This window comes from Thermobia domestica, chromosome 5 (assembly GCF_964235325.1).
Source record: "Thermobia domestica chromosome 5, izTheDome1.hap1.1, whole genome shotgun sequence".
NCBI classification, from domain to species: Eukaryota; Metazoa; Arthropoda; class Insecta; order Zygentoma; family Lepismatidae; genus Thermobia; species Thermobia domestica.
In genome coordinates this window covers 230,859,766-230,876,087 of record NC_137458.1, presented here as the reverse complement: position 1 = coordinate 230,876,087, position 16,322 = coordinate 230,859,766, and the positions used below count along the sequence as shown (strand labels likewise).

At 36.5% G+C, this 16,322-nt stretch overlaps 1 protein-coding gene across 1 annotated transcript in view; it reads right to left on the bottom strand.

The window, feature by feature from the left end:
- Positions 1-2,815: 2,815 nt before the first annotated feature.
- Positions 2,816-16,322, bottom strand: part of LOC145684789 (trypsin-1-like) — a 54,367-nt gene continuing 40,860 nt past the window's right edge. Inside the window, exon 7 of the mRNA XM_081757159.1 lies at positions 2,816-3,077. Coding sequence (XP_081613285.1) covers positions 2,956-3,077 — 122 coding nt within the window. The 3' untranslated portion in view covers positions 2,816-2,955. The remainder of the gene's footprint in view (positions 3,078-16,322) is intronic.

Here is a 16,322-nt window from a genome sequence, read left to right as displayed (position 1 = left end):
GTAGCATATCGTTGGAAAGCTGTTTGGAAATGTAAGAAGATGGAAAAGTCTCGACTCTCTAAAATTACCTTATGCAAAATAGCGACCTGTCAAAATGTCAAATATCAAAATTTGTCATTGTAAAGTCTATGGCCACCCCCATAAATCTGAGACGGAGCAACAGATGTCAAAACAGAAAAGCACGCTTGTCATTATTTCAAATGTATAATGATTGAAAGTAAAAAGAAAATTATCCCAAGGTCCTCCGCAGGGTCCCAGACGGAATCATACTCAAACTTTTGAAGCTGCAAGGGGAGTTAAGTAGCATATCGTTTGAAAGCTATTGCTAAATGAAAGTAAATGGAACACGTCTGGACGCTCTACGATAACACTGTGGAAACATCTTGCGTTTTAATTTTTCTTTCTGTAATCGGGTTTTAGTTTGTTTGCACTTTAATTCTTGTACTCAATACAAAGAAAGAGATTCTGCTCTTTGGGTCCCTACTGTGAGAATCTGCTCTTTAGGCATATGACTCGCACAGTATAAGCATTCAAACCGATAATATTACATTCTTTTAATGAAAATAATTAGTGCTATCGATTAGTGTATAATTCATCTTCCACTTCGATATATAATCTGCGTCCCTTTTCGTTTTACCGTTCTTGTAGTTTTTCCTATTCTCTTCTTTTTTCTTTACACATTAATGGACCCCGAAGAGCAGAATCTAACAGTAGAAGCATTTCCTTTCTTTATGTTGCCTACACGAATTAAAGTGAAAACAAACGAACACCCCACTACTGAAAGAAAAACTAAAATGCAAGATGTCCCCATAGTGTTATCGTAGAGCGCCCATACTTGTTCCATTTGCTTTCATTTAACAAGAACTTATAAACGATATGTTAGTTGACATACTTTGCATTTGAAAATTTTTATTAGGTTCCCTTGTGGGAACCTGCGGAGGACCCTGACACAAATATTTTTACATTTGATCATTGTAATTTTGAAATGATGGTGCACATGTTTTTCTGTTTCGACATCTGTCTCACCGTTTCAGATTTATATGGGTAGCCATAGACTTTATAAAGATGTTCTTCATAACATTTTGGCCCGCTTGCTATTTTTCACAGGGTAATTTTAGAGAGTCGAAGTTTCTTCCGTCTTCTTGCATTTCCAAACAGCTTTCCAATGATATGCTGCTAGACGCTCTTACCATTTGCAATGTTTGAGTTGTATCCCGCTTGGGACCCTGCGGGTGGCGTTAGGGCAAAACATTTTTGGTTTGATATGTTGTATTTTTAAAATGGTCAAACACATGTTTTCCTGTTTTCGCATCTGACTCACCGTTTGCGATTTCTAGGGTTGGCAACGGACTTTCTGGACACGCTATATATTAATATAACACGCACAGTATATGCATTCGGAAGTTTTTTATTACAGTTTCTTAATAGGCATCATTAGTGCTTTCGATTTGTATATAAACCATCTTTCACTTCGATATATAATCTCTCTCTCTTCCGTTGTCAGTCGTACTCTCAGTAACTCATTCTCTCATCCTCAATGACTTATAGGGCTCATTTCTTGAACTCAGGGTCAATTGAACCCAGTGGCGTATTTATGGGAGGACTCCGGGCTTAAGCTCCCCAAAATCTTACTTACTATAGGAAAGTATATGAAGTATCTTGCTGAATTTTCACATTTTCAGGCAAAGACCCCCCTACGTTAGCAAAGCCCCCACCGGAACAAAATCGTAAATACACCACTGATTGAACCCAAGAACTGGGATCGGGAATTTGGACACTGGTACCAAAATTAGAAATGAGTCATGGCTTAATGGGAATCAGATTTGTGTAGTTGAGTTGTATCAGGTCTTTAACTGACAACCATAAGGCGAAATCCACTGGGAGTTGGAGACCCTCTGAAGAGTGTGCTCAGTTTTAACTGTCCTCTACTTAATGTTTCTGTCCCTGATATAGGGAAGTTAATTACTCGTACTTTTGCTGCTTTCCCTCCCATTTTCATTCCACTAACTAAATCATAATTATCCGTCTTCTTTAGGCCAAGAAGCACAACCGCAAGACATTAGTTTAAATATATCTTTCGTTCAAAACTATGTAACCTAAAATCAAAACCCTTTGATTCACTAACATCAACAGCAAGAAATGTTTAGACTTAAGATGTTTTGAATTTCCTTTAAAAATCATAAAGATAATTATAGTATATTGCTTGCGTTTCAATATATAATCTCATTCTTGATTTGACATATAGTATCATCTTTGTTGCTTAATCTACGTAATTTATATGATAATATGTGTTCACATTGTCCAACAGAAACTGAATGCTCAATGTTACAACGCAAAAATTCTCCATTGATTTCTGTCCTTAGCCACCTGGATCATGTTTGGACTTTGTATTTCTATTTTTGAGATATCCGTCGTAATAATGTCCCCCTATCTTCATCTAGAGCTTCCTAATGGACTATTGTCCGACTGATTTTCCATAATAATACCGCAAATTAAATGTTCCTACTTTTACTTGAGCAATGAACACTGACTTTTCAAGCAATAATTAAGCTGGTAGCTAAACCTATTCAACAAAATTAAGACGAAGAAATGTTATGATAGTCCATTACATTGGTGATATTTGTTCATAATTAACATGTTTGGTAATCAAATTATTTTGATTTATTTTAAACAATGTTTTCCTTTTTCTAATTACATTTCATCTTTTTTCCATTTTCCAAATATAGTTAAATTTGAAAAGATCAAAATTAATCTTGGTCTAATATTTGCATGTAACACTAATTTAAAACATAGAGTCCAACAGACAAAAAAAAAATCCTAAATAACCATATACTGTATGTAACTGTTTAAGTAAAATTACACTTTATGTATATTTGGATTTAATGATGTTGAGATCACACAAATGATATTTGAATTGTTTGTTGTCTCGTGTTCATGTGGATATAGCCTTTTTTTCTAATTGGCACAGTATCTTCCGTCCGCTGTTTTATTCTTGATCCAATCTACATAATGTGGTATGCTGACGTAAATACCGGGATAGTCAGGATCTGCACATCCATGGCCCCATGACACAACTCCTGTAATTAAAAGGATTCTTTAGTCAGGAAAAAACTCCTAAATACATATATTAATTACTATTATTATTAAAATAAACTGTCCATTATACGCGGAAGGATTATCCACGATTTTCTTTCTTTTTTTGTTCTTCCTTTTCTTGCGCTGATAAATTACAGTATTGAAAGAAATGTCCTTTAAAAACTTTGTGACAAAATGTTGATTTTTGTAAATCTAAACTTAAGTCACAAATAAAGAAGAGCCTTTTTAACAACTCGAAAAAAACAAATAACAGGCGACTGAGTTTTTTAGTGAGAAAAGTAAAATAAAACAGTTATAAGTGCACAAAACTGCTCTTGATAGGTCATAGTTACATATGTAGTAATCTACTGTAAATGCAGAGTGTTCCAAAGGAATTTCGTGCCGATTTGTGTTCTTTTATGGCTATTTTGCGGTTTATCCGCGGTTACAGTCACTCAATTTTGCGGACAATGCGGAGTTTACTGTATTGTTATTATTGATTTTATTTGGTATCGTAAACTTTCATTACTCAGAAAGCTAATAAAACATATGCGAATAATTAAGAGAGACCATGTACTTGCCCAGATAAAAAAAAGTGTTGACTCCAGCATAATATTAGGGCATCAACGTGATTTATATAGCGTCAATTTAAAATAAATTTTCGTCATAGACCACTACGTACACTCAAATGAGGTATAAACATTCTCTCTCATTTATTGATCTCTGTGAGCTCTTCAGAGTCCGTTAAAAGAGCTTGTACAATAATAATTCAAAAAACCATCAGCCTAAAAATCAATGAGGTTGGCAGCAGGGCTTTTCAGCAGTATATCCATAAACGGGATAACATGGATATCTGTTTTTCCCCTCATTTAGAGGTAAAACTTGAGAGATAATATTGTGCTGCTCCATACCCAATGTGTTTCTATAATTTCGTGGATATTGGTACCTTTATCTTTTTCTTTTCTTAATTAGTCGGAGTTCAAGCTAGTTAATACTATTTATGAATATATTTCATCACAAATGTTGATAAGAGACAAGTGTTGGCTTGATTGGGGCACGGTAATAATCTTGATCATCTTCCGTTGTGTTGGCGGATTTTCGTGGTCATTCGCCGGATGTATTTCCTGCAATCCAATATACATTCATTTTCCTGTAGTCCTATTTCGGGAACGATCCATAACTGTAATAGCGTTGGCGTTCACTGTGTGTAACTAGTTGCAGTTGAGTAAGAGTACGTCTTTTTGAACGTGAACTCAATATCTAGGCCCAGTGCAGGTAAAATGATCAAGAAAATACTATGAGAGGGATAATGGTTAGAAACTCGATTTCTTTCCACTTCTTCAAACCATACTGTTACCTTTCATATCTGAATTATACATTATATACCTTTCCTAACCCGAGTTCAATTTGAATGTCATATGATGCTTCAGAAAATTCACCCGGAATCCTACTAGAGTAAAACCAGTATATTAAAACTTCATGACTCTCCTTACTGCATCTTATAAATGCGTGATCTAACATGGAACCGAATTCTGGCACACATATTCTGACTAGCCATTCTGATCAGTTTGGGAACAAAATTATTCATATATGTGTGTCTGACTCTGAAAATCTACATGAAGGTAAAAGAGCTGTAGCCATTATACTAATCTTCATGGATCATAGCTGTAATAAATATAAGACTATAACTCCAATTGTTGAGTAAATCTAATTTATTTACCTTGGTATTCTTTAGAGGCAACATAGAGACTGCACTTCTCCACAAAAGAATGTGTTTCCACAATTCCTATGAGCATATTCCGTTCAGATGGCGAATCCTATGACAGTACGAATGGTATTTTGGAAAGTTATTAGTCTTATTTCATGTAAAATATGTGATGATCTAGAGATTGTTTATTCGGTACATCGTGTGCCATTAGCACCAATGGAAAGTTGTTTCCTTCTCTCCAAGCACCCGTTGTGCAAGAAGTAAGCTGTTTTCTGTCAGTTATGAAGGGAACAGCCGAGAATGCAGAATTTAAGCAACCGTCCAATCGGTTCATAACTTGCATGAATCAAGTCTTGGAAGAACTTCGTGACACAATTGGTGTCTTCTTATGAAATATTCAAGTACTTTACGAGAATTTCTACTTATAACGAATACGTAGTCAGAAACGTAATGACATGTTTTTCTTTCTTTGGATAGAGAATAGAAAATTATGATGTCGAATCTAGTTCTGGAATATTAAAATTCGGCATGCGAAATTTTCTGCGGTGTTTGATTGGCCAAATGGATTTGGTTCTGCTTGCTTGTGAACAAATGTGGCATCCAATAGGAATAAAGTTTTCTGTAATCTAAATACTCTATTAATATTAGAACACTGCCCACAGATAACCTAGTCGCTTCAACAAGCTGTCGTATGGTTACACATTTGTCAATGTGGTCCTTATTAACGTCGTTGTTTGCAGGTGGTAATCTGCCGTACCGTGTTGGTCCAACAGACTGTAATCACCACTGTAGAAGAACTTTTTATTGGTGCGGTCCAATATTTCATCCACATATACACGAAGCAATCTCTCATTCAATTCAACATCTAATATCATCGTGCCTTTCTTTCGTACAAAGAAAACTTCAATTTCTTTAGTTGTTTCCTTATGGAAACTGTACATGTACAGAGAAAAACAATCATTTAAGTGAACTTCGCAAACTAGCTTTTGTGGTAAGCTGCTTTAATGTTAACGCAATACCACCGACTAACTCACCATGATTATAAATAAAATGAATATTTGTAATTTAAATTGCGAAAGCTTTGCTTATGGTATCACAAATTTAAGAAGTTCTTATAATTCTAATACTATCTACAAACCCAACCGTAAAATATTCAATATTTCCTAAATTTCATAATGTACCCTCAAGGAATAATAATATGGCGTCAGCAAATGTCAATCACAGTCTTATAATAACTGTGACCATCTATGAAATGTATGGAATTAAATTTTATTCCTTTTTACTGTGGAAGGAAGTTCTGAGAATTAAATTTTAATTATGTCCATTATACGATTTCAAACCTTGATTTTTATATAATATAAAATTCACTTTTTCTTCGTATGAAGCTTTGACTTCTCCATAGCGTTTTGTTTAGTTATAAGTAAGATTACTTTAAATTCATATGTAATAAACAATCAATTTTGATGATGGACAAATGTACATTTTGTACATTATATATTCACTCGTTTTTCAACTAATTTAAATGTTTTAATATTTTGAAATCGCGTTGTCCGTTGTGGCTTAATTTTTCAGTGAATACGGGTATCCTGCCTACCCCCTTTTCTTATTTATTTCTCTATATATATGTCTCTCTTTTTCCAGCATTGCTACAACAAAATCGCTTCCACCGCACCTATATTCAATTTCCACCGAAGCTGGGATCGATAGAAATGAATATAAGTACCTTTAAACGTGTAAGACGAGTGTTAGAATTAACTCAGTAAAAACAATATGCTAAAACTTACTTTACAAGGAAATGAAATTTGGCCACATAATATTTAACCCATATAGTTGTACTTGTAAATTATATTACATACGAACTACATTAGCAATATAAGTATCCAAATCCACTATTCTTCAATTAACAAGAAAACCTAATAATATTGCTGTAAATGAGCTCAGGCTTTCTATAAATTATTAACGATAGTTTGGTGGATTTTTAAATTAATGTGTTTGTTTACTCACAAGAGTGTTTGTCGAAGAAGTCCGCTTTGAAGTCATCGTTGTTTAGTCGTTGGATCACGGGCAGTCGCAGTGGCTCGTAACCAGTCCTGTTAATTATGATCCACAATTGCTCCACACCAGCATGGTATACGTCCTCGCGCCAGATTCTCTAGAATTTTCGTTTTTAATATCTTGAACAATACAGTCGGAACAGGTTCAAAATAATTCACTGTTTACATTGCTCAACTCACCAAACTCTTGGTGATAGGGTGAGGAGCACGTTTCAACACTGTACCTCTCGCCAGTTCGGGAGCACAAGCACGAATGCATCGTTCTTTTCCTACCGAAACAAAAAGTTACGGTGTGACTGGGCGATTTCCTCTCTTTTTAACCCTATAAGGTATGCTGGGCGATTCGAAGCCAGACGCACACACATTGACAGGCATACATGTATATGTTTGCGAGAGAGCCAGTTCCAGAAATTTTCCTTTTTATACGAGACTTGGTTGATAAATTCGAAGTTAGCACAAACTGTCTATCTTCTTTTGATTAAAGCAATTGATGAGCCTCAAAATCAGTGATAATTTGTATTCAAAAAACTAGATTACATAGTTCCATAAATAGTAGTTCAGTTCTACAATGCATACTGAGCATAGTAATCAAACACAACCGAAAAATCTACGACTTTTGCTACGTTCCTTTAGTAGCAAACACAATGCTCCTGTCGTAAGATTACTAAGATAGCTGTCGGTAGGCGTCATGCATTGCTTGAATTGACATACAATGACCGTAAAATTATATTTAAAAATTATACGAATATCGAAGATTTTTTATTTTTATTTTTAGTGTAAGACCAGAACATCGACATACGATAGCAAGAATTCTAAGAATTTAAAATAATGATTCGTTTTTCTTATTATTACGGTAACTAATATCTTAGTATATCGTATTGAAAATTATTGCTTCCATTAACAGTCACACAAAAGCGTAAATATCGTAAAATAAATTCCACAGAATAGAAATGTGAAAATATGCAAGAAATTAATACCACACGGCTACCAGCAGGATTCGATTTCCTGCGTTGCCCATTTCGTTCGGATTTCACGTTAAATCCACGTCACATATACACTGTAAAAAATGAGGTGTTGAACAACACAAAATGACTACCAGTTTAGCGTGCTACTTATGTGTTAATTCAGACATTTTTTTTGTAATAGTAAAGGGTTAGGGATTTAGGGAATTCTTTGTTCATCATTTGTTGGCATCGTGATAATATTCCTAACCCTAGCCATTAGAGGGTTACGCCCTCTCTTTGGCACAGGTGTTATTACACATTAGTTTCATTGCATTGGTTGATGGACTATGTGCAATTGTGAAATGAAAAGGTTGATGAAAAAATATATACATATCTAAATATGAAATCGTGTAGAAAACATTAAATATAAGTGCAGAAAAAAAGGAATGCATATACAATAAACATACATATATAAGGGGTGCAAGTACGTTTTTTTTTTTTTACTAAGTAGAGAAAAGAGTGTATAGAGTTGTGTGCTTATGAATAAATATAATGAAGATGAAAGATGAAGTGAAGTGCATGCACGCCACAATCACAGACACAGTGTTAATAAGACAAATGCATATTAGTTCTTCTGTCTCGGGGCGGCTCGAGACTGATGGTGACAGGGGGAAAGCCCAGTGTTAGTGATGAAATTATATATGGTGCAAAGAGGGAAACAAATGAGGAAGATGATCCGGTAGATGATAAATTTGAAAGATATCGCGCTCGTCGGCGGTAGGATGCTCAGTATTGAGATACAACGTAAGAAGGATATTTAATGGTGTGTGCAAGTACCTATACGGGGCGTCAGTGTCAGCATCAGCCTGTAAAGTGTCAAGAAAAAAAGGATGTGAAACAGTCAGACGAGAGAGTATGTATTTCAAACGGATATCTGCGAGATGTTGAGGCAGTTGAGGAAAATCGATATGCTCATAAGTGAGAAAGTTTGGATATGGTAGCCTTATGCGATGCGCAAGTCAAATAGCATGACGTTCGAGTATTGACAATCGGTCATAGAATTTCGTGGGAGCGTTGCACCAAGCTATGTGTCCAAAAGTTAAGATGGGCCGAAGGAACATTTTATATGTATTTAGTAGCAATGGCGCGTTTAGGCCCCATGTAGTTCCAGTAAGGCGACGTAGAAGATTGAGTCGGATAGTAGCCTTTTGGGATATTTTCTCAAGATGAGCCTTCCAATTTAGTTTGGAGTCGAATACAACCCCAAGATATGTAGCCGTTGAGGTAGGTTGAAGATGATGGTCATTAAGTGTGATTTTGAGGTTTCGCGGATTGCGATGAACCTTGGAGCGGCGTTTCCGGGGTAAGAAGACCAATGCTTGTATTTTCTCGCTATTGACAGTAAGCTTCCAAGTTTTGCACCACTGCATAAAGTCGTTGAGAGTGGATTGCAATATCGTGCTGATCTGATGCATAGTCTTGCCGAGAGCTAGAAAGGCCGTGTCATCGGCATATTGAAATAAAAACACGTTTTGCATTGGTTTAGGTATATCAGAAGCATACAGTATATATAAGAGCGGACTGAGGGCGGAACCCTGTGGAACCCCACAATATGGAAATATAGGGTGTGAAATAGCAGATCCAATGTAAACATATCCTATACGATTAGTTAAAAAGGAATATATAAAGCGTAAGTAGCAGATCGGGAGGTTAAGCTTCTGTAACTTTTGAATAAGGCCATAATGCCATACTTTATCGAAAGCCTTTTCAAGATCCATTAAGACTAGGCAAGATGGAAAAGCCTTGTTATATTGATTTGTGATTATAGTAGAGAGCCGAAGTAATTGATCATTAATTGAAAAGCCTGGTCGAAAACCTGCTTGGTGTATGGGTAGTAAGTTATGCTCTTGGATATGTAAATGGAGTCGCTGGACAAGAATTTTCTCAAACAGCTTACTGAAGACTGATGTTAGTTGTATTGGTCGGTAAGACGTCACGGCGTGTGCAGGCTTTTGAGGCTAAAGAAACATAGAGATTTTGGATACTTTCCAATCCACAGGGTAAAAGCCTGTACGGAGGATAAAGTTGTAGAGTGCAACAAGTAGTACAAGTAAAGAGAGAGGAGCTTCTTTAATTAGCCGGTACGAAATGTGATCGATGCCAGGTGAAGTATTTTGTTTCTTATGAAGTGCACGTTGAAGTTCATGGGTAGTGATAGGTGCTGTAAGAGGATGGTTGATATCTATGACGTGTGAGAGTGATGGTTGTAAAACTGGAATAGAAGACAAGTCTGTGCGTTGACGAGGATTATATGATATTGCAGGCGTAAAGACTGACTGTAATTGTGTTGCAAAAGCATTAGCCTTATCTTGGTCTGTAAATAAAGGAACAGTATTGTCCAAAAGAGGGTACGATATTTTAGTACTTTTGCTCGTTAGTCTATGGAAGGTTTTCCAATAACGGCTTGGTGAGGCTTCATCGTTGAGTTTATTACAGGCACAGATCCAAGTGCGACGTTTGTATGCTGTAAGATAATTTATAACAGTGCGTTGCCATTTTCTGTGTTGATGAAGACATTCTTCGTTGCCTGTGCGTTTATATTCTCCACACTGTTGTCATGATTTCTGTATTAGAGAGAGATAGTGTGGAGGCAATTTTGGCTTAGACGGATAAATTTTCTCTACAGGTATAGCTTGTTGAGCACCGCTACGTACGGAGTCCGTGATATGGTTGACAACATTATACATTTCAGTTTCTGAAGTTGGTGGTTGAAAAGTGGAGACACGGGTATTGATGGTGTGTCGAAATTTAGGCCTATCAGCTTTATCATATCGGTGGATAATATGAGGTTCTAGTTTTGGTAGAGATGGACGAATCTTTTTGATGGTGATTTTGATGGGACAGTGATCGCTCCCGATCGTGTCAAAAATCTTCACCTCACAGTCGTTCATAAGCGTGAGAGATGTGATTACTACATCCGGGGTTGTTTGGCTAGCTGGTCGAGTGGGACCAGGAAGATTATGAATGTGAAGTTGTAACGTATTGGAAACAAAATCCGTAAAACGTTGTTTTTCTCTAGCGCTTCTGCTATGAATATTTATGTCAGCCATGATGATTATATTTTGAAAATTATGGGCTATATAATCGAAGAAAGTAAATGGTATTGGATGATCAGGGCGTATATATATAGTAGCTACATTGACTGTAAGAGAAGGATAATATATGGAGAATAAGAGGTGTTCAGGAAGATGTGCAAATACAGTAGGATTGTACTGTCGATAAGGACGTTTGGGAGAAAAACCAATTAACACTCCTCCTTGAGCACGTGCGTGTATATCATGGTAATCACATCGTTGAAGTTGGTAGCCAGAAAGTCGTGCTGAAGAGCCTGGTTTTATAGCTGTTTCATTAAGGGCTACGATATCGATTTGTTCTTCTAACAGAAGAGGCTCTAGAAGTACTTTATGCTGATGGAAAGATCTGATGTTAAGAAAAGTAAAGTCAGAGCCATAATATATACTGCCATATTGGTTTTAGACTGATGTTTCTAGAGGTGCGATGTGGAAGTGAACGAAAGGTCCTGAATATGTTGCAGTAAAGTTAAGGTTAAAGAGAGATTTGGCTGATGAAATGGCAACACGAAGAATGTGCTCTCGCTGAAAAGGAAAAACATTTTGTAACACAATTGTGATGTAACGAAGAAGATCTTCGACAGAGGGAGGTTGTGCGAGAGACTGTGAGGGTGGAGTTGCTTTGTCAAAGCTTTGTACTGGCACTGTTAACTCTGGTCGTTCCGGTTCTGCGCGAGGTTTTCCCTTACATCGGTAGCTGTATGTTGGGTGATTTTCGTTACAGGTGGAACAGTTTGGTTGTTGTTGTTGATTTTTACATGATTTTGTGTCGTGAGGTTGACCGCAATAGCCACATTTAGATGGATTAGGGCATTGGTTTGTAAAATGAGCGTTATAAGTTTGGCATTTCTCACACCAAAGTGGTAACGGCCCTGGTGTCTTGGAAGGTTCGACACGATGAAGTTTCTTATAAATAGGAGCACCATGAGCTAACAGATAGTCCAGAGAGGTCTGATTTTGCGACAAAACGCGTACCATATAAGTAGGGCCAGTGCTATTTTTAATGCGAATGCATTTGTGAACCTCGATTCCTTCTAGTTTGAGTTCTTCAAGAACTTCTTCATCGCTAATTTCTGGTATCACACCCCGGATAACAACAGAAAACATGGGTGGTTTTCGAGGAGGGGGTGGTTGTTTTGTCTTCCGATCTGCTTGTTTCGTTAATTTAGCTGTTTTACCAAATATTTCGTAGGACGCTTTGTTTCGGAGTGTTATGCCAAAATTCGGGTCTTTAGAGCGAATTATGAATCCATTTCTAGTTTTAACAATGGTTTCCATACTAGCTCGAGGCAGATACTTGATTATTTGTAAGAACACCATTTTAGGATGAGTATATTTGGTATCGAAGTCTGTGAGCAGAAAAGAATAGATTGGTTCTTTGGCTGTATAACAGGATAAATTGCCAGAACCAGTGTCCATAGCCGAGTCCAGGTTAGTAGGCAGAACAGGAGACCGAGATCTATCACGAGGTCGCTTACTTGATTGAACAGAATCGCCAGAATCATTACGATCTCTGGGTCTAGTTGTTCGTAAATTGGGTTGGCTGCCCCACGAAAGATGCCTAGTACGTCCGGAGCGAGATACAGTTTCACGCTCTACTGCAGAAGAGCTAGGAGCCGGCGGCCCCACGAACTGGGGTAGGTTCCTGTGCATTGGTCAAAGGACCAGCACAACCTATCCGTGTGATTTGACAAGAATAGTGATGAAAATAATAATGAAGATGATAAGGATGATGATGATATTCCAAAAATGCAAGCGACCCTCCGAAAGCGTCAACTTCCGTCAATCCCCTAAATAGCGTATGTCTGTGATGCTCACAAGTGCGTATGCTACACCTGATCCTCGCTAACAGATTAACAGCTATAAGAGAGGCTGGGTTCTGCTCAAAGGTAGAGAATGATCAGACAAAGACATCACCTTCCGAGCATGTCAAAAATAACTAGTTATTACCTGTGAGAATTTGCATTGGTATTTAACGTTTAATATGAACAAAGCTTTGCGAAATATCTTTGGCACTTCTGCCAAGTAACGAATAATGTTCTGTTTTCAGTAATCAGTCACAATAATATTGTTGTAAACCTGTGAAGCGTCTGAGAACAGTTACATAGGCAACAGTTCTGCCATCTTATGTTCATATACGCTAAGACACAAGAATAACAGATAAACAAAACAGATGGAAGCGCAGCTACCTGTGTAACTGTTGTCAGATGTCAGATGCGATATATATTAAAAATATGCCAACCAGCCCCACAAATACTCTTTATTAACAGTACCTATGTGTTGTGGTGTGCATCGCACCTCATCTCATACCTCATATTCATTTATACATATTTGAATTATTTCCCCAAAATTGTTTTGTATGGTTGTGATCATAATTATTGTATTTATAACTATATATAATTTTGTTTACTACCTTACCTATAAAATGATTATAGTCGCAAAGACTATAAGGACCCAGTATATAAAGTAATAAATAAATAAAGTAACATCTCTTATCCCAACGATTATAACCTTCAATTCCTTAATTTCCATTCCATCCCTTAAAGAGGGTGTAGCCCTCTACAGCAGTAAGTACGCCAGATTTTTTTACTTAGGGGGGTGTTCAAAATAAAAGGGGGGTGCTCTTCGAATAGTGATATAATTTTTAAACAAACTCAAACAAGAAAACAGTATATTTTGTTATGCAACTATTGCAATACTATTATTATTATTATTATTATTATTATTATTATTATTATTATTATTATTATTATTATTAATACTACTACTACTACTACTAATAATAATAATAATATCAACTCTTTGCAGTGGTAGGTTCAATAAAGTAAGTTCACACATTTGAGCATTTATTATTATTATTAAACTAAGTAATACAGTGAAACCTCTCAAAACGGACATCGATAGAACCGATCATTTGTCCGTAAATTAGAGGTGTCCCTAAAAGGAAGGGTTCTCTCTCATAACACCACATCACACATATTTATGGCATGGAAAAATAAGAAAGTTTGTCCTCTTACGAAGATGTCCACTATTGAGAGATGCCCGTTAAGAGAGCTTTCACTGTATTAGGAATTAACCTCCACTATTTTACCTAGTAATTACATGTGAATTGATTACATACGAATTATTGTAGTCTAATTATTTCTCAAAATTCTGCTATTATTTCAACTTATTCACCCCACAAGTTTTAGTGGGTGATTTTTTTTCAATATATTAATTGGGAAAAAAATTCCCTCGTCCCACGCTGAAATAACATTCGTTTAGTAATTAATACTGTTCATAGTTCCAAATTCATTTCATTTAATATTCTAACCCTGTTGTTAACGTTAATTGTTGTAATATTATTTGATCTCTTAATCTCCCTTCCTGCCCCATCCTGGCTACGTTATTGGCTCTGAAAATCTTTCATAAGAAAATTATTCATTGATTTAGTTGTTTTCCAGAAATCCAGTTTTCCAATTTACAAATACGTTGTATCTTTCTGTTTTGTCTTCTTTAATATACCCTAATTTTAATAATTCCAGGGCTCATAGTGGTCTGATCTCTTGTTAATAGTAGAAAAGTGACCAAAATGGCCAAAAGCACACAAAAAAGTGACCAAAATCTCATCATGCCCACTTTTTCCTTTGTCAATTTCCCCATCACTTCTCTCTTGGTTTGTTTGTTCTTTTGTTTCTTCTTTACTTCGTTTTGAGCTTCCTCTTTTCTTAGGTTTTCAAAGTATGCTTTGTAGTTACGGTAAGCAGACTTAGTAGATGTAAACAGCTTCTGAGTAAGTGGAACCAGTTCTGGCCTATTTCCAATTTTTTTTATCCCAGACATTGTATTTAACTTCGCATTAAGAGTACTCAAAAACGTGAAATATTCAAATTCATCACCTACTCTTAAGGAGAACATACAAGAAGCATAACACAAGACGAACATGAGGAACTACACAAACACACTCACATAACGCTGAACGGAGCGTTAACTATTACGAGAGAAATCTAAAAGATTATTATGATAAAAGAAAGAATAGACACAGAAGGGTTCTCAACTCCACCTTGAGAGCTTAAGCATCTACCAACCGTCCACTGTGCTTTAGGAAGAATAAAATCTGAAGTGAGAATAAAGCTGACTGTTTCACATGTAGGAGCAAGTTCTGAAGCGTTCAGAAGAGTAATGAGTAATAAATTTCTGCCTTTTTCCATTTGTATTTATATTTTTCTTAGAAAACTGCCAATGCAAAACATAAATCACACGAAAAAGTCACTTTACCTCTCAAAAAAGTAATTTTTAGTGACAAATTTAAAAAAAAGTAACTTTTTTTTAGTGACCAACTTTAAAAAAAGTAAATTTTAGTGAAAAAAGTGACTCGCTATGAGCCCTGTTCCGCTCAATGAATTTACATGAATAAAAATATACTTTACAAAAATTAAGCTAGCGCCAAATGCGTCCTGCATAACACTAGACTCAGTCTAAAAAATAGGCTATATAATTCTTACTTCGACCGATCTCTTCATTTCTAAAAACGTCTTGACTACACCCTTGTAACATCCGTCCGTTGATACACCACTTGCAGAGCAGGCTCAAAACCAGCCACAGAGCTTTGGGGTCCATGCATATGTTAGGAGGGGTCAAGTCATTAAAACTTCTCTTATAAATATCTAAATTGTGCATTTTGTATTGAGCTCTGGACTGGACATGAAAAATTTAGGGAGGGCCAGGCCCTCCTTAGCCCCCTTCTTGTTTGCGAGCCTGTTCTAGAGTAGCACTTACAAACTGAATCTGGTGTAGGCTTATTATTATATTGTCACATCTTTCCTTATTGAGGAGGAGGTAGGTGAATAACAGCTCAAGACGTTGCCAATTTCAGTAATCTACATCTGTCCATCAATCTTTTTTCTCGGAAACGACCGCGGAGCCCAGGAGGGTAGGTATCAACAGTCTGTTTGGTCAATTGTTTCAATCGAAACACCGCCCGAAACAATAAGGTCATGTGGTTCTCGAAGCCGTACATGAGAACGAGGTCGCTTCGTATTTTGAAGTGAAATAAATAAATAAGAATACTGCCTTCTTTCCTAAACGCTAAACCTTTTTTAACTTGATGTAATAAATAACCTATATGATACTGATTGATACAATTGGATTTGGGGGAGTATTCCTTTTCCATCCAGGGGTGTGTGTAAAGAAATTTGGAGGGGTGTTAGGGAGGTGCTGGGGGGTGTAGATTACTCCCTGCTCTACAGGGTAGCTAGCCCAAGGGCTAGCAAAAAAAAAAAAAAAAAACACCTACTAGCCAACCAACCAGCTACTAACTAGAGGTCGACTGGCATACTCCAATTTGAAGGGAAAAAAAATATTTCTCGAAACCCGTAAGCAAGAAAACACAAGCAAAAACTGGATTTGTTAGAAGAAACTTTGGTCTGTC